Below are 21,184 nucleotides of genomic sequence, written 5' to 3' on the forward strand. Positions count from 1 at the left end.
GTGGGGGCTGCGCTCTGGCCCGCCGCTCCCGCTGGGCATCATAGGGAGCGCAGCTGGCTCTGGCCAGGTGTCACGACTGCGAGCTCCTGCTGCTGGTAAGGGGGTGGGGAGCGGGGGGGGGGGGTTGGGTAAGGGATCGGGGGTTCTGGGGGGCAGTCAGGAAGGAGGGGGTGGTTGAATGGGGTGGAGGTTCTGGTGGGAGCGCTCAGGGGATGGGGAACAGGGAGGGTTGGGAGTGGGAGTCCTGGGGGGCCTGTCAGGGGGCGGGGATGTGGATAGGGGTCGGGAGGGTAGTCGGGGAAAGGAAGCGGGGGGGGGGGTGGATAAGGGGGTGGGATCCCGGGGGGCAGTTAGGAGTGCGGGGTCCCAGGAGGCGGTGGTCAGGGAACGAGGAGCAGAGGAATAGGGGGTGGGAGTCCCAGGGGGGCTGTCAGGAAGCAGGGGTGTGGATAGGGGTCTGGGCAGTCAGGGGACAGGGAGCAGGGGGGTTGGATAGAGGGTGGGGGTCCCGGCAGGGGACAGTCAGGGGACAAGGAGCAGGGGGGGTTGGAGGTTCTGAGGGGGAGCACTCAGGGGGTGGGAAGTGGGAGGGGGCGGGGGTCAGGCTGTTTCAGGAGGCACAGTTTTCCCTACCCGGCCTTCTATACAGTTGCACAACCCGAATGTGGCCCTTGAGCCAAAAAGTTTGCCCACCCCTGCTCTAGATGATGGTCTAGGCACGTTAAAAGAGGAGTGTGACACTTGCACTTGCATTGCTTGTGTGCTACCTGATCTCTGGAGTTAAATCTCTACCACCATCTATCTGGCAACTTTCACAACCACTAAATTTATGAAAAAGATATTTTGCACTTATACAGCAGTTTCTATCCAAAGAACTCAAAACACTTTCAAATATTACTGAACTAAGGCTCACAAAAGCTCCAGGTGGAAGTATTATTCCCATTTTACAGATGGAGAATTGGAAACACAGAAATGTCAGAATTTGTCTGCAGGGGAAAATTGATTACATTTAAAAACTCATTGAGCTAATGCCTTTAACATGATCTGCTAGAGCCTTGTGGGATTTCAGATATTTCTGGAACACTATGTGGTAATGTATTACTGTCCAACTCACCTGCTGCTCCATTGTTTGCGGGTGGATGAAAGTTACAAAGTCAACTGAGAAGTAGCCAAGCACCCCTCTAGATTTGCAGGCCTCTCCAATTTTTAAACATAATGAATTAAGAACTGCTGGATCAACTGAACATTGTGGAACAGTGGTGCCAGATGATTGCAAAGGACCATCTGCATGGATCTGATCTCCGGATGAAACTATCTTTATGTCTCCCATTGGCTCTATCAGCATATCCACTGTAAGGTTGGTGACATTTTCTGAGGGTGGAAAGGCTTCTATCACACCGCCTGGTAAGAAAAGGAATTTTTTGTTAGACTTGTAACAGAATTCAAATTCCAGCATTTTCAGAGTTGCACAGAATTCAACCAACCACATCTATTGCACTCAGATACCATGGTGAGGACTACCACAGAAATGCCTTAAATAAATAAATGTAATAAGAACTGTGTAGCTAACCCCTGTGCATCTCTTGGAAAATGAAGTGTATGTTCTCTAAACCACACTACATAGCTGTTCATAGGGAGAGCATTAACAAGATTATTTCGCATTCTGAGTTATCCTGTTGCCTATTATATAATATTTGATTCAGCTATGATAAATGATAATGTTTTTATACAATTCCTAAATGTGACAGTGGGTGCTCTTTTCCCAAAACCATTTTCAAATGGGAATCCTGATCTACCCTTGACTCTTCTACAGATAATGAAATCCATGGAATGTATCAAATTTAATATAACTGCAGGGCACTTCACTCCAGAAACTTGCTAAACATGCCTGATGGAAGAATGGCTTGGGGGTTATATGGTCCTTGTGAATTCCTCCCCTCAGTAGGCAACTAGTGCTACATGCAACTCACTTTCTGGACCAGCGGGATGGCAAAACCACACTCCCACAGTTGTTTCCTGACCAATAACTCAGAGGACTGAACTACTTATAGTTCACAAGTCCACATGCTGACATTTCCTGCTGAGCTTCTTTGCCAAAGGCAACATAAGCTCCAATATATTAACACAAAATTAAAACGGTTAGTCCTTATTCACTCAGAATAGTGTAGGAGAGGTAGCTTCAAGGTTCAGGTTAAACACGCGAGTAGGATATAAGAATGATAGAATAACTGCCTATATATAATTCTTAAATGGACAGTTAAATATAATGTGGAAATAAGAAATTTTTAAACAAGCCCAAGATTAACAAGAAAACGGTATACAGTATGGTATAATTACCCATTATAATACTTAACAGGAACTTTGCAGTCTTATTTACCTTGACTAAGAAATGTTTGGAGGAATTTTTCCCATGTAGGAAATCGTTTCTCATTGACTGGCTGTGCGTGCTGTGCTAAAAGGCCCGGGAGCTCCTGGGAGATCTTCACCAAAGCTGGCTCCTGCAGAAACAAATTAAATAGAACCACAAGCAATTTTACTACAGAAATGAAAACCGCTTGTGGGGTGATTAAAAACCAGACCTCCAACAGGCACCAAAAAAAAAAAAAAAAGTGGTTACTGTTTACTCACAGTCAGACAGGCTTTTTAAATTTTTCTCCTTACATTTATCCAAAACAGTCTTTTTTTCTGACAGGCTGATTTGTTTTCAGCATAACATCTATTCTATTATCACTTTTATCAGTAACATGACCTTGTGATTGTAAATGACATAAAAGCCTTGATATCGATCACTAAGCCATGACCAACCGTCGATAACTTCTACGCTATTTGTATTTTAAAATGGAGAGTGTTAAAATGGCAATGCTTTCCAATAATACTCTTCCTAACTCTTTTACTTCTATACTCAAGGCAAAACTCAGCACTTTAGTCATCATGAATTTAGGGGAGCCCATGCAAGGCTGGTAGCATTACACACAAAGTGTATTCACGATGGGAGGTATCCTTGTAAATCTCTACAAGCTGTGAGACAAGCAAACTAGCGGATTGGCTGATGGCTCTCTACCTTTGGTTGGAATTTGATTTTTCATATTATAGGATATAAAATAGCCTCAGTCCCTCCCAGTATTACCACAAAAACCATCAAACGTATCTTGGCACAAACTAACTCCATTGTCTTTGCTGTTCAAGAGGCCCAGAGGTGAGCAAGGATGTAAAGTGCCAGGACCCTGACTCTAAAGCCCCGAGCCCCTCTTTCTTGCTGCATCATAAGCATTTTCCTGCTTCCCCCGGGTCTCTTTCTTTCCGTTTTACATACTCTTGAAATGAGAAATGTCCCATGCTCCAGAAGAGGACCACTTATCCGCCGATCCTGGCAACATTCTGAGCCCTGATCTTGTTTTGGGCTTGGAAGGTGCTCAGCATAACTTTGTGATTAACACTCTATAAATATGAACAAAACCGCTACTCTGCATGAGCAGTCAATGAATCCTGTTACATCCCTTACATGCAATGTGACATAACGGGTTTTTTAAATTCATATTTATTATTATTAATTTTGGATTTATCTACAAAAAGTAGCAGAGGAAGTATGGCCCAGTGGCTAAGGGCAACCGCCTGGGATAGGGGAGATCTGGTTTCCATGCTCTGCCAGAGACTTCCTGTGTGACTGTGGGCACGTCACTTAGTCTCGTTGTGCCTCTGGATCCCATCTGTACAATGGGAATAATAGCACTGCCCTATACCACAGGGGTGTAGTGAGGGTAAATACATGAAAAACTGTGAGATGCTCAGATGTTACACAAAGGGGGTGATATAAGGACCTTAGAAGTATATATATTTTAAATGTCTATCGCTGGTTCTAGGTGCCATTGACAAACCTTTTAAAAAACACTATCGTCAATAAATAAATAAATTTAGCAGCACAATATTTCACCCTCAGCCAAAACCACCCCAGATGATTAGCCTGAAATAACACAATACCTTCGACCTCACAGCCTGTTCCCTGCTCTTCCAAAGCCTGAGCATAACACATGGGTTTTGCAGGGTTCCCTGAAGGTTAATAGATTTGGGCTATTTTGGGCCAGTGAAACCAACTGCATCATTTGGCACATGAGGTTTCATTTGTCAGCTTGTCCTGCCTCTGCAATATCCAGTCCAGGATCCACATCAGACAGAGGTCTGGTGGTCTAGGTCTTGTGTGAAAAGAACACAACACAACAGCAAGTTTACTGGAAAGACATTACTTACTGCTGGCCCTCAGCCTAACCCTGGGCCACATTCTGTCACCCACACTGACTAGTACCGTACTCCTTGAGTTGTCCCACTGATTGTTTTTTATTTTATATTTTTCCATTTGTGTCTGGTTTGGAGGCTGGGACGTGTTTCAGATGCTGGTCTTGCTACTGTCATCCATGCTTTTGTGACCTCTAGAACTGTCTGCTCTGCAGTGCTCTCAGCATAGCTCTACACCTTAAATCCATCTGGAAACTGAAGCTGGTACACAATGCAGCAGCCTGCTTGTTGAGTGAGGTTTCTTGCTGTGAGAATATTGCATTAACACTGTGGGATTTGCATTGGCTGCCTATTGACTTTTGAGCAGAGTACAAGGTGTTTGGTTTTGACCAGTTCAGGCATGGGACATGCCTGTCCGAGAGAATGGCTCTTTCCCTGTACAACAGACTTGCACTTTAAATCTTAAAAGCAATGCCCCATATCAATAATGCCAACAAGAAAGAACTCTTTTTGGTCTTCAGCGTAAGTTTCTCATACCAGCCTATAATACAAACTGGAGTTCCTAAGAGCATCTACTCTACGATCGAAAATACCAATGGTAACTGCAGCTGATTAGGTCTCCCTCTGAGCAGACAACCACAGGATGCTGAGACACTAATGGTGTGATTTACTCCTATTCCAAACTGTGAGGTCAAAGATCAGAACCATAGCCAAACAGTGACATAAAGCAAAGTCATCTAAGCTGGAACTGTACCAGGGAATTCAAGATTGATTAAAACATCAGAACAGTGAGCAAAGACCAATTGGGTTCATCAGGGCTTGTGTTTTGCTTTTAAATATAACTATCCCAAGAAACTGAGAGAGCCAATGGTTACATAAGAATGGCCATGCTGGGTCAGACCAATGAGCCATCTAGCCCCGTATCCTGTCTTTGGACAGGCACTTCAAATGGAATGAACTGAACCAGGCAATTTACTGAGTGATCCATTCCCTGTCATCCAGCCCCAGCTTCTTGCAGTCAGGGATTTTAGCATACCCAAAGTATGGGGTTGTGTCCCGACTACGTGGCTAATAGCCATTGATGGACATATCCTCCGGAACTTATCTAGTTCTTTTTCGAAACCACTTATACTTTTGGCCTTCACAACATCCGCTGGCAATGAATTCCATAGGGTGACTGTGCGTTGTGTGAAGAACTTCCTTTTGTTTGCTTTAAACCTGGTTCTTATGTGAAGGGGTAAATAACACTTCCTTATTCACTTTCTCCACACCATGCATGATTTTATAGAACTCTATCATATCCCTCTTTAGTTATCTCTTTTCTAAGCTGAACAGTCCCAGTCTTTTTAATCTCTCCTCATATGGAAGCTGTTCTATTCCCCTAACCATTTTTGTTGCCCATCTCTGTACTTTTTCCAGTTCTAATATATCTTTTTTGAGATGGGGCAACCATCTCAAAACAACTGTATTGTTACCTATACAATTAATATAAATACAATGCAGTAGACAGAAGTTTTCTTTTCAGTGATTAATGCCATTGAGAGGTCAGAGCTACAAATCAATATGCACATCTCAATAGGTTCAGCAATACCTCCATCATACTGAGCCTGATCATTTAGATCTAATGACTTTGGGCATGGTGCAATTTAATAAAAACAAACACACACAGATATGTGGGATGTGGATTGAAAAGATTTTCATAAATTGATTTAAAAAATCCAAAATTCCTTCCAGTGTGTGTCGTGGTATTTGGAACACAGGGACCACATCTGTATAAATACAAATCTCAATTACTGGCATGCGATAGAGTTGTGTTAACATTTTCCATTACAACAGTGTTAAGGAATATGAAGCCACTTGTTTAGTATTTTATAACTGTTTTCCCTTTTGAATACTCACTTTTTCCTTGCAAATATGTTAGAAATAGGTCACTAAGCTCTTCTCCTCAAGCACTCTGCACCCTTAATGTCAGAGATGACTGACATTTCTGCAAAGGGTTCAAACTGATACTCAACAAGTCATCACTTGCTACAACTGATCTTACTAACTACTGCCCAGCAGCCAGTCTCCAGTTCCTGAGCCAGTTGATTAAGAAGCTGGTGGAATATGCCAACTCTGGCAATACTTAATCTCCACTAATATTCTTGATCCCTGCTAGCTAGGGTTTAGACCATGACACAGCACAGAATGGTGCTAGCGAATGGTCTCCACTTAGTCATGGAAGATGATCAAACATCCTTTTTCACACTACTGCGCCTTTTGGCAGCATTTGATGCTGCACTCTAGTGAGATATTGTTCACTTTCCTAGAGCACTTGCAGGGATCAATAAATGGCTTTGGTCTTTCTTAGCCAACCAAACCCAGAATGTAGTGATGAGAAGCTGCCCCTTCACCTCCAGAGCTTTCACCTGCTAAGTCTCACATCTTGTTCTCTACATGACACCTCTGAAGGAGATTGTGAGACACCATGGGCTCAAATGCCAGCCTTATGCAGACCACACACAGCTGTACATCTTCACATGAAGCCGAGGAAATACTGTCTCCCAGCTATGACAATGACGAAGGAAAATCAACTCATAGGGAGAAGGGGGTGGCTTTAAAACAAACCATCACATTTTTCAAATTTTCTCAGTAGAACTGGGATCAAACCCACCTGAAGTTCCCTTAATAATCCAGTCCCTAGCAGAAGCGCCTTCATCACTGTGTGCCCCTAGAGAAGTAATACTGCCAACAACAAGGAAGTATAGCAGGGAGGAGAGAATATATTAAAATAAAATCAAACCCCCTCAAACCAGTAGGTCAGACATTTACTCAGGAGGCCAGACCTTTTAAAAAAAGTCTCTGATCTTCATGACAATTTTATTTAAATTGGACAGTAGCTCAGCAGAACTTACTCTTGTTATCTCAACTGTGGCCCCAGACTGATGCGGAATCATAGGTTTACTGCATTTAACCTCTCAGCTCATGTTTCTCAGTACCAGGAAAAAAGGGTCAGCACAGATTTTTTTTGTTGCACTTTACATGACAAGCCCAGGCACACAGGCTGCTTGCCTGCTCTTTACCATAATAATGGATGAGCAAGAAAAATAAAAAGACAGTTACCTTTTGCATAACTGGTGTTCTTCGAGATGTGTTGCTCATGTGTATTCCACAATAAGTGTGCGTGCTCGCCACGTGCACCAGTGCTGGAAGTTTTCCCCCTAGCAGTACCTGTAGGGGAGCGCCCTAGCAATCCCTGGAGTGGCACCTCCATGGCGCAGTATAAGGGGTGCTGCGTGCTCCCCCTACCCTCAGTTCCTTCTTGACAGACAACTCTGTCAGAGGGGAAGGAGGGCGGGATGTGGAATAGACATGAGCAACACATCTCAAAGAACACCGTTACGGAAAAGGTAACTGTCTTTTCTTCTTCGAGTGCTTGCTCATGTGTATTCCAAAATAGGTGATTCCAAGCTATATCTGTTGGAGGTGGGAAGGAGTTCACAACCTCTCGGGATGGAGGACGGCCCTGCTGAACCCGGCGTTATCCCTGGTCTGAGAGACAATCACATAATGTGAGGTGAACGTGTGCACTGAAGACCACGTGGCAGCCCTACAAATGTCCTGAATGGGAACATGGGCCAAAAAGGCAGCTGACGAGGCCTGCGCCCGAGTCGAGTGTGCCTTCACAATCGGTGGCAGAAGGATTCCCACCAGGTCATAACAGGTACGGATGCACAAGGTGATCCATTTGGAGAGCCGCTGAGTGGAGATAGGCCAACCTTTCATGTGCTCGGCCGAGGCAATGAACAGTTGTGAGGACTTTCTGAACGGCTTAGTCCGCTCCAGGTAAAAAGCCAGAGCCCGTCTCACATCCAGCATGTGGAGGTGGTGCTCCTCCAAGGGTTGCATGGGGCATGGGACCGGCAGAAAAATATCCTGACACTGTGATAGGCAGAGACCACCTTCGGGAGGAACGAAGGGTGTAGGCGGAGCTGGATCTTATTTTATGAAGCACCGTGTACCGGGGCTCAGAGGTCAGGGCCTGAGTTCTGAGATCCGCCTAGCCAACGTGATTGTAACCAGGAAGGCCACCTTCCACAAGAGGTGTGACCAGGAGCACGTGGCTAGCGGATCAAATAGGGGCCCCGTGAGACGGGCCAACATCAGGTTTAGGTCCCACTGTGGGACAGGGGGCCTAACATACGGTAAGAGACGATCCAACCCCCTAAAGAATCGGCCAGTCATAGCATGGGAAAATACTGTGTGGCTCTGCACCAGCGGATGGAAGGCCGATATGGCCGCCATGTGCACCTTGACTGACGAGGGCGCCAGGCCCTGGGCTCTAAGGAGATAGCGTCCCGCCCCAGCGCCCCCTTAGAGCAGAACCGGGGACAGCGACGGTTCTGTCGAGTCGTGAACAGGACCACTTGGGGAGTTCCCCACACTTGGAAAAGTCTGTGCACCACCTCTGAGTGGAGAGATCACTCATGCTGAGAGGAGAAGTCCCTGCTCAAGCGATCCACCACACATTCCGGGGTGCCTGGCAGATGGAAGGCCTGTAGGCAGATGTCATGGGCTATACAAAAGACCCACAGCCTGAGGGTTCACCGCAGAGGATCGAGCCCCACCTTGCCTGTTGATGTAGAACATCGAGGCCGTGTTATCTGTGAGGGTCCTTACCACCCGTCCCTCCAGGTGCAAGCGGAAGGCCATGCACGCCAGCTGTACCGCCCTGAGCTCCTTGACGTTCATGTGGAGGGTCAGATCCTGAGCCAACCACACACCCTGGGTCTGAATGTTCCCCACATGGGGCCCCCATCCCAGGTCCGACGCATAAGACACCAGTTCCAGCGATGGGGCCTGCCCCTGAACGGGACCCCTTGGAGCATGTTTCTCAGGATGGACCACCACTGTAGGTAGGGTGATAACTGGTTTGGACACCATGAGGACTTTGTCCATCCTGTCCCTGGCCTGGGAGAACTCCAAGGCCAACCAGAGCTGGAGGGGCCTAATCCTGAGTCTGGTGTGACGGACCACATACGTGCACGCCAGCATGTCACCCAAGAGCTGGAGGCATGCTGTGGCTGTCGTCACTGGAAACTTTGTGACTGTGTCGATGAGCCCCTTCAGAGTCTTGAACCTGTCTGGTGGGAGGGTGGTTCTGGCTGACAGAGTGTCCAGGACCACCCCAATAAACCCTATGCGTTGAACTGGGACTAACGCGGACGTGGTGTTGTTTACCAACAGGCCCAAAGTGGTGCAAGTGGACAGAAGGAGCGCCACATGATCCCACATTTGTGACCGGGAGCTGCCCCTGACCAACCAGTTGTCCAGATAGGAGAAGATCTGGACTCCCCCAGTGCCTGAGGTAGGCTGCCACCACCGACATACATTTCGTGAATACCCTGGGGGCAGTGGACAGGCCAAACGGGAGGGCCATACATTGGTAGTGTTCCTGCCCCACTGTGAAACGGGGGAAGCATCTGTGCCCCCTGAATATATGAATGTGGAAGTACATGTCCTGCAGATCCTGCGGCGTACCAGTCCCCGGGATCCAAGGAGGGGATGATGGAGGCCAGGAAAACCATGCGGAACTTGACCTTCCCCTTGTACTGGTTCACATGTACTTGCAGGTCCAGGATGGGCCTGAGCCCCCCTTTGGCCTTCGGGATAAGGAAATAGCGGGAGTAGTACCCCTTGCCTTTGAACTCCCGCAGTACTGCTTCCACTGCTCCTAGGCCCAGGAGCCACCCCACCTCCTGCTCGAGCAGAGCCTTGTGCGAGGGGTTCCCCAGGAGGGACAGCAGTGGGGGGTGGCTGGATGGGGAGGAAGTAAACTGGAGGTTGTAGCCCTGGGAAATGGTGTTGAGTTCTGAAGCACCTTCACTGGCAGCAAGAAGGAACTGAGGGTGAGGGGAGCGCTCAGTGCCCCTTATATCACACCATGGAGACACCACTCCAGGGGTCACTAGGGCACTCCCCTACAAGTACTGCTAGGGGAAAAAATTCCGGCACCGGTGCACATGGCGAGCACGCACACCTATTGTGGAATACACATCAGCAATCACTCGAAGAAGAATTATTTTTTCCTCAAAAAATATTCCTGGCCCTAGAGCAAATAGAAAAATGCAAGGCTGTGTGACAATAATAGTAGCCACAAGAGATGATGTTAGGACTGCAGGTGAGGCGTCTGGAAGGAACAGGTAGCAGATCTAGTTGAGAAAGATCAGGCAACAAAGAGAAGCCTGGTGAGAAGAGAAGAGAAATAGGTTTAGAAATAGAAAGAGAGACCCAGGATGGAAAGAGGCTCTGGAGCGGAGTGCATGAGAAAGGCCTGGGGCTTATAGATGGAATCAGAGTGAAAGGAAGCTATGTGGGCCTTAGAAGCAAATAGAGCAAAGAAAGAAACCCCAGATAAGTAAAGATGAATGGGAGAGATAAGGTAGGAGAAGTAATATCTTTTATTGTACCAACTTCTGTGAGTGGAACTACCCAGAGCTCTTCTTCAGGCCTGAGGAAGGAAGGGCTCTGTGTAGCTCAAAAGCTTGTACCTTCTACCAACTGAAGCTGGTTAAATAAAAGATATTACCTCTCCTACCTTATCTCTCAGATCCTGGGACCAACATGACTCTAACAACACTGCAAAAAGTCGAATGGGCGAGAAGAACAATACAAATGGAGCTATGACAATACCAGCTGAGGATCTGTCCCCCTTTGTATTATGTCCAACCCTATTTACTTTTGTATTCTTACTAGTACTGGCAACCATGGAAAGAGTCCAAACTTTATGTCCTGACTGCTGTCCCACCTCACTGTAAGTGCTCCCTTGTTTGCAACTGACAAAGAATAGATATTCTTTCTCGTCCAGACAGGTGTATGATACCTAGAGTGATAATTTAGGCTAAAGACCAAAAACATTTTGAAAGGTTGGGGGAAAAAACAGAAACGGTTTTGGACGTGATACACTGTCTACCACACACCTACTTAAAGTTTAAAAGCTGGTTTAAGAATGAACATTTAATTGTTAACTGCAAATTTTAAAATTAAAAAGTGCCAATTTTGCCTTCCATGAGCTAAAAAAAATATGTTCTGGGAGAAGGTAACATCATGTAAAACAGCCGTCATTACCAAGTAACATAAATGTTTTTTGTATGTAAAATTGCTTTGTAAAATATTTGCTCCATCTGCTGAAAGTAGCAAAGACAATTTTCCCTGATAGCTAATGGCCCATTTCGGCTGGATGGCAAGCAATTCACCGTGGTTTCGACTTGCATTAAGTAGAATGGAGAGAACACTACATAGAATTCTCTACTTATGTAGTATTATCTACTCACTGCTTCTTGAGAGGCCTGTCCCTCATTATTGTGGCCTTCGTTTTGGATCAGCACACAGGGTTGCTTTGACTCAAGAGGCTTTTTGTCAAACTGAGGCACATATGCTATGCTTCGATATGAGAGCACAAAACAGCCACTTTCCTTGACTACAAGAACAAGGAGGTTAGTTCTCTTTCAACTTTCCAGCACTTAAACTGCTGTTCCTTTTTTCACACCACATGGGGCCATGGTTTTCTCTTCTGGCTCATGCTGTCACTCTGCACGCTGAGGATTTCAATATATAAAGATCAAGCACTTCTTTTAATTCTAAATTCAGCTACATGCACACAGAAAAAGCAGAGAACATTGTCCTAGTCCAAAAAACCCCCATTGCTCCAGCTTCATTGTATACTTTGCTACTTACAATACCTCTATTTAAAAGCATGTTTACATTGTGCCCTGAACTACTTCAACATCTGCTAACAGACCAATAAAAAAATAAATAAACCAGGATTGTTTAGAAAGAGAGATCCCTTCTATTTCCTCTGAATGATACTAAACCAGTGACGGCAGCAAGCTACAGAGACCTCTTTTTTTTTTGGAAGATTTCACCTTGGGAAACAAAATTTGGGAGGAAATTAAATATAAAACCACTATATCCAGTGCTACCAAAAATCAGACAGAAAGAGGAGCTTAGAGGCAAAGTGATTTTATCAAATAGTCATGCCGCTTCATACTCAGCACAAATGTAATTTAATTGCGATTATGACAATTCTATACAATGGATTTTTTTTTAACCAATTTGACTGGAGGATTTCTATTTTGTGCTTAAAGAGAAGCACACATACAAGTCTTTTGCAAGATCAGATCCTAATTTCCCAAATAAATAATTTCCCCAATAAACCCATTTCCCCATGGAAGGCTGGAGTAGTACTATGTATTCTTAATAGTATTTTCCCCAACAAAGGTTTTCTTTTTTTTTTTTTTTTTTAAATAAAATTTTGAAGTCAATGGAACCACTCACAAGCAAAGTGTTTGCAGGATCAGAGCCTTAGACAGTAATTCCTATGAGAGTAGCATCTGAGTGCACACTTTTGGTATATCAGACCCCTGTGAATACATGCTCAGTTCATGCCCCCTCAAGATTACTAGATTTTCCATGTTTAAAAAAATATATATATTTTTAACTCTGCATAATTTGCTTTATTTCATTGGCCATCCTTTTTGTCTGCTTCCACAGGGGAAAAAAATCTATGTGAATTTTAAAAGTGTGATTAAAAAAATAAAATACTAAAAAGCATTGTATGATAATCTCAGTAAATTCACAAGAACTCCATGTAAACTGCAGAGCTATTTTTCAAAACAGCCTACAGAGCAGTATGATAAAAACTATGTCATGTTTCACAAGTGACACACGGTTGAACTTCTTTTAGTCTTAGACTTGTCTTTTTGGATTTTAGCAAAACAAACATTTTTAAAATAATCCAAACAGGGATTTTATTGCATGTGATAACACTAACGATTTTCAGATTTCTTCATTGCTCTTGCTTTATCCTCTCCTTCCACACTGTTATTGCTAAAAACTGGCAGTTAAATTCAATTGATTCAAAATATTCTAGATCCATATGGCCTAAAACCCTGGAGCTGAAGTTCTGATATTGCCTCACTGCTGTTTTCTAGCATTTGCCTCTACTCCAGTCCCCAGATGGTGGAAGTAACATTTAAACCTCCTTCTCTCTGCCTTGTACAATAGACCTTGGCACCATTTCAACTGTTTACTCCGGTAATTAACAGCACTGATACCACAACAATTACAACTCCTACAATCTTAACACAATAATGCTATGAATTAGTGAGAGCTAATGGCTGGAAGGTATAGTGGTTCCAGACTGCGAGATCTGTGCATTTTTAGAATAAAATAAAAGGTACAAACAGCACGCTTGCGGTAGACAATGATTACCTAGTAATTAGTTTACACAAAGCTTCCTATTTAATGGCAAAACACTGTAATTAACGCGTGACAGAAAATCAAAGGGTACTTTGTAAGCATATGAAAAATTAACACTGCAGGCCTATAGCTTTATGTACTGATTAGAGGCATATTAAATCAATAGGACATACAAACCAACAGCTTGCATATCTGATTATTGTAGGTCCTAGGAATGGATATCATGGTTTTAATTTAACCAAAGGATACAATTATCATGCTTTGTTATTTACTTAGGATTTAAGAATCACCTGAAACATAACTGCAGCAGCACATAAATATAATAATTGACTGAATGAGAACACTGCAGATCGTTCTCAGATATAATAAATATGTAAACTACTCAAGATAGTCTGTTGATGGAGCACTGGCTGTATTTGTTAGGGAGGAAACAACCCTGAACTGCACAGTTTGAAGCTAGCAGGGATCTGTTCCTTTAGCCAAGATAATTTTTACCATCCTACCATACACCACATTAAATTAAAAGAAATTTTAAAAGCCTGTCACACCTTTCAAAATATTGTATGTGGATTTTCTGTGCAACTGTCTGTGTTTCTGGCCTCCTTCAGGCTAGAAAAATGATCACACCAAAAACTGCATGTAAAATCAATAAAATCAGCAGGAAAGACCGCTTGTTTAAAGAATTTTCTCCGCATACCTTAGTAGGTATGTCAGCAAACACAACTCAACTGTTTGTGAACCCCAGCAATCTCTAACATTTCTGGAACCAAACTATTTTAGAATCTGTTACCGCATGTGATTAACAAATGTTGTGATAAGAATAAGTATGAGTTTTAGGAAGTGGAAAGTACACATTCAGCAACATTAACGTGTGCAACAGAATAACAGAGCTTAGTTATAAAGCATGATGTTATGCCACTGAAGTTAAGGCTTTGGTAGTATTGTAATTATATTTTGAGTTGGTTGATAAATACATGCTGCTTATTTTGAGTTCCTTACTTTTGGAAAGATGCAAAGGGTGATGAAAATTGTTCATAAGGCTTATTTTCCTTATGGAACCCTAGGCAAAAAGTTATACACCTCTTTACTACTATTCCTGATTTTCTGATAATCTCTGAATTTATTTAATTCTTCTTTAAGGAATTTTTGAAAAATGATCAATAATGTTAAATGTTAAGGCAACAGTTGGCTCTTTCTGGCATCTGAAACTGGGATTTTCCAATGGTGATCAATCTCAAATCCTAACATGAGCATTAAAATATTTAGTCAATACTGATGGAAATTTGAGTTTTCTGTGCTTTATCTGCCTCTGAAAAGATTTTAAATCTCTATCACTAATTTTAATGAGTTACCAGGACCTAGATGTCTTTGTTTGGTGTTCTGGTCCATGGCTAGGGCTCCTAGGTGCAGCAGTAACACAAATAATAATGACAAAATTACAGTGATATAGTTAGAAACAGCGATTTAAAAAATTGTAAAACTTGAATAAAACGATACATTGTGTGTTAAACAGCCTTTTTCTTTCAACAACAGATGTACGATTTAGAGCTTTCTAATGGCTCTGTTGCTACTGGCCAATTTGTAATGTTGAACCTTCTCTTCCTCTGCTGCCACGTTCAGTTTGCTTTTCTCTGTGCCACCTTCACTTCTCTCCTCTTCTACATCTCCTGCACTCATCCCTTTCTCTGTCCCCAACCTAGGGTTCCTTATCTTTAAAACTTCCTGTCACTTTATGCCCCTTAAACTCTATTCAAGTCTGTGGTCACTGTGGCGGATATGGAGCTGTGATGCAACAATCTATGAATACTGAAATGTAACCTGGTTATTGAGATAGACTTATACTGGGGTAATGGAATGTTTACCATCTACCTTTACTGCTTTTAATTCAATGGGAGCTGTTGGAAGAACAAACAGAAAGGGAACAGAACTGAAGTCACTAAAGATAAACCAGACCTGCTGGGATAATGACGGTTGATCACAGGGGAATGAAGCCCAGGGCCTCAGAGGGGGAAAACTGTGTGATTCTACCGCTAGAGAGAGGTGTTGGCTTGAGAGGAGGTGCACTCCAAGAAACCAGGAGGGGGCAGAAGTGCAGTTCGCTTGTAACCGTGACAGCCATTTGGTATTTTCTGTATGTTTGTCAGGCTACAGCCCTTCAAGTGACACCTTTGCAGCCCACCATTCCCTAGTCTGTGCGCTTTTTGGAGTGAGAGTCCTGAGTGGGCAGGCTCCAGAACGCCCTGCTTCCTACCTCATCTTAGAGGCTGTTTCACTTCTCTCCCCAAACAGCAGTCAGAGACTCAGCCTGTCTAATTAACCAAAGATTAAGATGAGAGAGAAGACCACTAAGATCAAATACTGTGCATTTCTAGAGCATGCCTTTTTCTCCACTCAGAGCCTTCCAACAGGCTAGTCTGACAACAACACAGCCTTTTGGTTTTGGTATCTTGCAGAGCCTAGTGGATTGCTGACTTCTGACACCAGTCAAAACACTCTCCCAGGCTACTGCCCCCAGGTACTGCCTGGGGATCTGGGGGTTTACTAGGTTCTGCAGAAGAACCCCACTGCTGCACTCCTGTTTTGGCTAACAACACTGGATTCCCTTCTGGTGAGCCTAGGGCCGGCCCACAACATTTTGGCACCTGAGGCGGGGAGCTTGGGCCAAAACTTTGAAAGGTCTCAATTCTGCCTCCTTCTTGTTCTACTCCTCTCATGGTACTGCTCTGCTACCTACCCCAATAAAGGAGAATTAACAACTTAAAATGCCCTGTTCAAAAATTTTAAGTAACACTTAACTTTCAAATGCCTGAACAGCAAATGTAACTTTTCTTGTCTGCATAGTAAACACTGGCATTTTTATCTGTTTGAATAATCAAAGTGCTGCTTTCCGTGCCTTCTTGGTTGCAAAGATCTGAACTGCTTCCTGAAGGTCCACAGTCTGGGCCAGCTCATGCTCTACTGAGATGGTTGCAGGGCCGACCAGCCTCTCCTGTGTCTGTGTGGAGCGTAGATGTGTTTTTATTAATTTCAGCTTGGAGAAGTTGCATTCTCCATTGGCAGCTGTTACAGGAAGTGTTAGAATTATGCACAGAGCAACAAAAGCATTTGGAAAGAGGGTGGTCATCTTATTTGTGCACATATGTTCCACAAGAGCCTTTGGAGTTGATCCTGCTGAAATGTATCTTGAAAGGGCTTTCAGTTTATCACCTAAATCACTCGCATCAATATCGCACATGTCATCATGTGTCAACATTGTCTCTAGTGCCCTGCATTGCTGGTGTAGGTCTTCTTCAGGGATAGTGAGGAGTTTTGGAATATCATACAACATCCCAAATATACTGTTGTGTTCCTTGAGCTGCATGAAACATTCTTCAACTGACTGTATTGCACAATCTAGCACCTGGTTAAAGAATTCAACTTTGAATTGTTGTTTGGGGTCTCTTATGGGATTATCCCCTGCCTCGTAATCAAAATGTCTTCTTCTTTGGTGACTCTTGTATTCTTGAATGGGTGGGAAAATAGCTTCAGTGTGAAGTTCCTCTGCCAACTTCTGTGCACTCTTCAGAATGTTTTGAAATCTCTCATCTGACCGGTAAGACTGTAGGTATGACTTTGCTTTGTCCAGTTGTTCCATTGCTCCAGACATATCAAGGTCAACACCTTGGAGACTCTTGCTTACAACACTTATTTCAAACAGTAGGTCATGCCACAACACTAAGCCACACAGAAATTTGAAGTTATGTATGTTTCTGGTGATTCTATTTCCCTCTGCCACTGTTCTCTCATGAACAGTTCCTGTCATAGCATTATCCTCCATAATGGCAACGATATCATCTATCTTCCCAATTTGGTGTTTGATAGGCTTTATCACCTCCACTTGACTTTCCCATCATGTGGCACTCAGTGGTTTCAGTGTCAGAGAGGATGTTCCCAGATGTTGCTTCAAAATTTTGCCATCAATGAGTCGATGCAGAGAAAAATACATAGCTGCTTTGAATTACATAAAAAAATCCAGCAGCCTCACTAGAAGCTGAATCACTGACCACCAAGTTCAATGAATGAGACCTGCATGGGACAAAAAAATCTCGATGGTTTAACTCTCGGATCCGTGTCTGCACTTCCTCTGTTCTCTCCTCTCATGTTGGCGCCATTATCGTAGCCCTGACCTCTCATGTCAGCTATCGCAGTTCCCAGATCTTCCAGCTTTTTAAGAAGCACATTTGTCCTATCAGCTCCTGTAGTATCATCAGTGTCAATAAATTCTAGAAAATGCTCTCTGACAGTCACCACTGCAGGGACATTTTCACTAGGTTCTGTTGTTGTTACAAAACGCACCATTAAAGTCATTTGTACCATATGGCTGATGTCAGGTGTGCAGTCCAGAATAACAGAGTAATATCTTGCTGACTTCAGATCTGCCACAATCTTCTGTTTGACTTTTGTTGCCAGTCTAACTGTATGATCTCATTTTGAATTGTTTTTCCAAGGTAGTGGTGTGTACACATTTTGGGTGGTGACTCTTCTTAGATGCTCCTGGAGTACAGCATCAAACTCAGCCATCAGCTCCACAATTTTAAGGAAGTTTCCATTGTTTGGCACATACAACCGATCTGAAGTGCCACGCAGTGCTAGGTTTTGGGTAGCAAGCATTCTCACAATGGCAATGAGCCTTTTCAGAACATTTTGCCAGTAAAGAGACTCTGATGCAATCTTCTCGTGATGCTGATCATCTATGGTGGCCTTTCACCTTAGTCTCACCTCAAGCTCTTTCCACCTATTGACTGCTCTCTGGTGATTTGCTGCCTTCTCATGGCATGCCAGATTTCTAGCCAGATTTTTCCAGTCCTTTGTTCCTGTAGGACCCAATGTGGCTGGAACATTAGACTGGATGAGTTTGCAACAAAAACAGTATGCAGCATTCTGGGTTTCTGAGTACATAAGCCATGGCCTCTCCACTTTGTCACCATTGGGGATTTCACACCAGTAATGTGTTGGATGGAAACTTCTATTTTCATTGTCTTTGGGGAACATGAAGTTTTCACTTGCTGTGGCCCAGGCAGTACAAGGAAGTCCCTCAGGCTACTGCTCAAGTGGTTCCACAGTCCTGGATCATCTAGACTTAAGGAACTAAACTCAGCAGCAGCTGTTTCTCGCACCTCCACCACACTCTTCTCTGATCTACACTTTTCTTCAGGAATGTGCATGGTTACATCCATTTGATATGGAGCTATGGATGCTGCGGAAGCTGCCAGGTCGCCTACACTCTGACTAACTGGAAGATCAGGCATCTCCTCATCACTCACATCCTCACTGGGGCCGGAAGGCTCACCGTCAACATTTGTGTCTATGTATCTCAGCAGAGCTCCCTGCTTAGACAGAAAAGCTTCCTTTGCTTTCTTTCTTTTTCTGAATGCTGCCCCAGAGAGGCGTTTTCTTCTTTCACTCATGACTGCTGTTCTGTGCCAGCTATAGTGGCTCTCAACACTCAATTGAAGGGGACAAATAAGCAGGCTGGTAGCAGGGCCTGAGTGCGGGAAGATATCAGCATCTTAAGGGCCTAGCTGGCTCTTACTACTTCAGCTGACTGCCTATTCTCCTCAAGTGGGTTCAGGGAAGCAGCAGGAAACAGGAAGCTCCCTGAGAAGCTGGTGTAAATCAGTCCAGGCTCCTGGGCGTGCTATAGAGGTACATAAGAGGCTCCTCCTCCTCTCTCTCCCTGCAGCTCCTGCTGCTTTCTGTTATTCCCTCCCACCTTTTCTCCCGGATGCCTGTTATGTCTCTTGTGCCCTCCTTCCTCCAGCATAGCACTCCACCATCTCTGTGCATCTAGAGCAGACAGAATACATATGCACTAGCAGCAGACACAATTTTCTACACTCTGGGTCCTAGTGGCGCCCCTCCACAGTCTGGCACCTGAGGCAGCCGCCTCCATTCGCCTCACGGTAAGGACAGCCCTGGGTGAGCCACAGCAAGTACGTCAGCTGGAGAAGTCAGGGAAGCGCTAAAGTTTCCCTACCTTCTCCTGCAGCACCGAACTGCTCTGAGTGCCCTCACCTGGCCACCTCTGGTCTTTGCAATCTCTACTGTGTAACAGCTGTCACCAACTCCAGCCAACCATTTTCAACTCATTTTCTAATGAGTGCTCTGTGTTCCATTGAAGACATAAATGTAAGGAGTTAGCTCCAGAGAAGTGATAAAACAAAGACTCCCTGTAGCGGGCCGGTGTGGCTCCCTCCTCCCCGGAGAGGGTTGAGCCCCGGACACAGGAAGGGGCGGGGCTACAGCATGGTGAGCCCGCCCCTCAGAGGGTCAGGCGGCGACCCGGAAGAATAAAAGCCGGGCCTCCCAGCTCAGTCAGCTCTCAGCCACCGGGGAGAGCAGACCTGCCTGAGGGAGCTCCTACCGGAGGAACCACTGGAGCCCCGAGCGACTGCCTGGACTGGACGGAGAGCACCCTACCTCGCTCCTGGGAAGACCAGCCGGAACTCCCCCGCGCCACCTACGACGAGGAGCCCGGGGGAACGTCCCAGCTGCCATGCTGTTACCCCGAGGAGCCCCCGGGGCAGGATTGGCTGGACTTCCCTAAGGACCTACCAGACCTACCCCCCAGCCCGGGTTGGGACGAGCCCATGCAGTGGGACTTCCCGGGGCGAGACGCCATGGACCAGGTAGGACAAGAGGGGGATAGTGGAAGTGGCCCGGGGGCAGCTGACCTCAGTCAGGCGGCTGACCAGACTGAACCCATGTCAGTGTGTTGCGGTCAGGATCCCCACTGACCGGCAGCGGTGAGGACCGCTGCCTAGGGCCCCGGGCCGGGACACAGTGGAGTGGGTGGGCCTGTGTCCCCCCCTGCCACCCCACTCACGGGTGGCAGTCGTCCCCCTCTACCTACTGGCTCAGCCTGCCGCAAAAGGCCTGAGCCCCTGTACTGCTTGCTACTGGCTCAGCCTGCCACAAGAGGCCTGAGCCCCTGTACTGCTTGCTACTGGCTCAGCCTGCCACAAGAGGCCTGAGCCCCTGTACTGCTTGCTACTGGCTCAGCCTGCCACAAGAGGCCTGAGCCCCTGTACTGCTTGCTACTGGCTCAGCCTGCCACAAGAGGCCTGAGCCCCTGTACTGCTTGCTACTGGCTCAGCCTGCCACAAGAGGCCTGAGCCCCTGTACTGCTTGCTACTGGCTCAGCCGGCCACAAGAGGCCTGAGCCCCTGTACTGCTTGCTACTGGCTCAGCCTGCCACAAGAGGCCTGAGCCCCTGTACTGCTTGCTACTGGCTCAGCCTGCCACAAAAGGCCTGAGCCCCTGTACTGTTGTTACTGGCTCAGCCTGCTACCAAAGGCCTGAGCCCCTATACTGTTGTTACTGGCTCAGCCTGCTACCAAAGGCTTGAGACCTATCTAGACTGTTTGTCGCCCAGCCCCTGCACCAGGGGGCCTGGGCCTGTCCTAGCCTTAAAGAGACAGGACAGAACCCCCGTGAGACAAGCAGGCCGGTGTGGCTCCCCTCCTCCCCTCAGAGGGTTGAGCCCCGGACCCGCCTGTTACAAGTGGCACCTGACCAGGGACTGTGATCCCTTGCCCCTGTGAGAAGGGGCCGGTGAGAGGGCGGCGGACCGCCCCTCTTAGCCAGGAAGATGGAGACTGACCGGCTGTTCCAGCTGCTGGTGGAAAGCCAGGAGCGGCAACAGACGGCTCAACTCCTACAGCAGCAGCAACAG

At 45.6% G+C, this 21,184-nt stretch overlaps 1 protein-coding gene across 1 annotated transcript in view; it reads right to left on the reverse strand.

Moving 5' to 3' along the window:
* The window catches only part of IQCH (IQ motif containing H), a 116,159-nt gene that overhangs the window by 35,113 nt on the left and 59,862 nt on the right, over positions 1-21,184 (reverse strand). Inside the window, exons 15-16 of the mRNA XM_044980709.1 lie at positions 2,378-2,498; positions 1,115-1,401 (exon numbers count right to left, since the gene is read on the reverse strand). Coding sequence (XP_044836644.1) covers positions 1,115-1,401; positions 2,378-2,498 — 408 coding nt within the window. The remainder of the gene's footprint in view (positions 1-1,114; positions 1,402-2,377; positions 2,499-21,184) is intronic.

The sequence above is a fragment of the Mauremys mutica genome, chromosome 11 (genome assembly GCF_020497125.1).
Source record: "Mauremys mutica isolate MM-2020 ecotype Southern chromosome 11, ASM2049712v1, whole genome shotgun sequence".
Taxonomy (NCBI): domain Eukaryota; kingdom Metazoa; phylum Chordata; order Testudines; family Geoemydidae; genus Mauremys; species Mauremys mutica.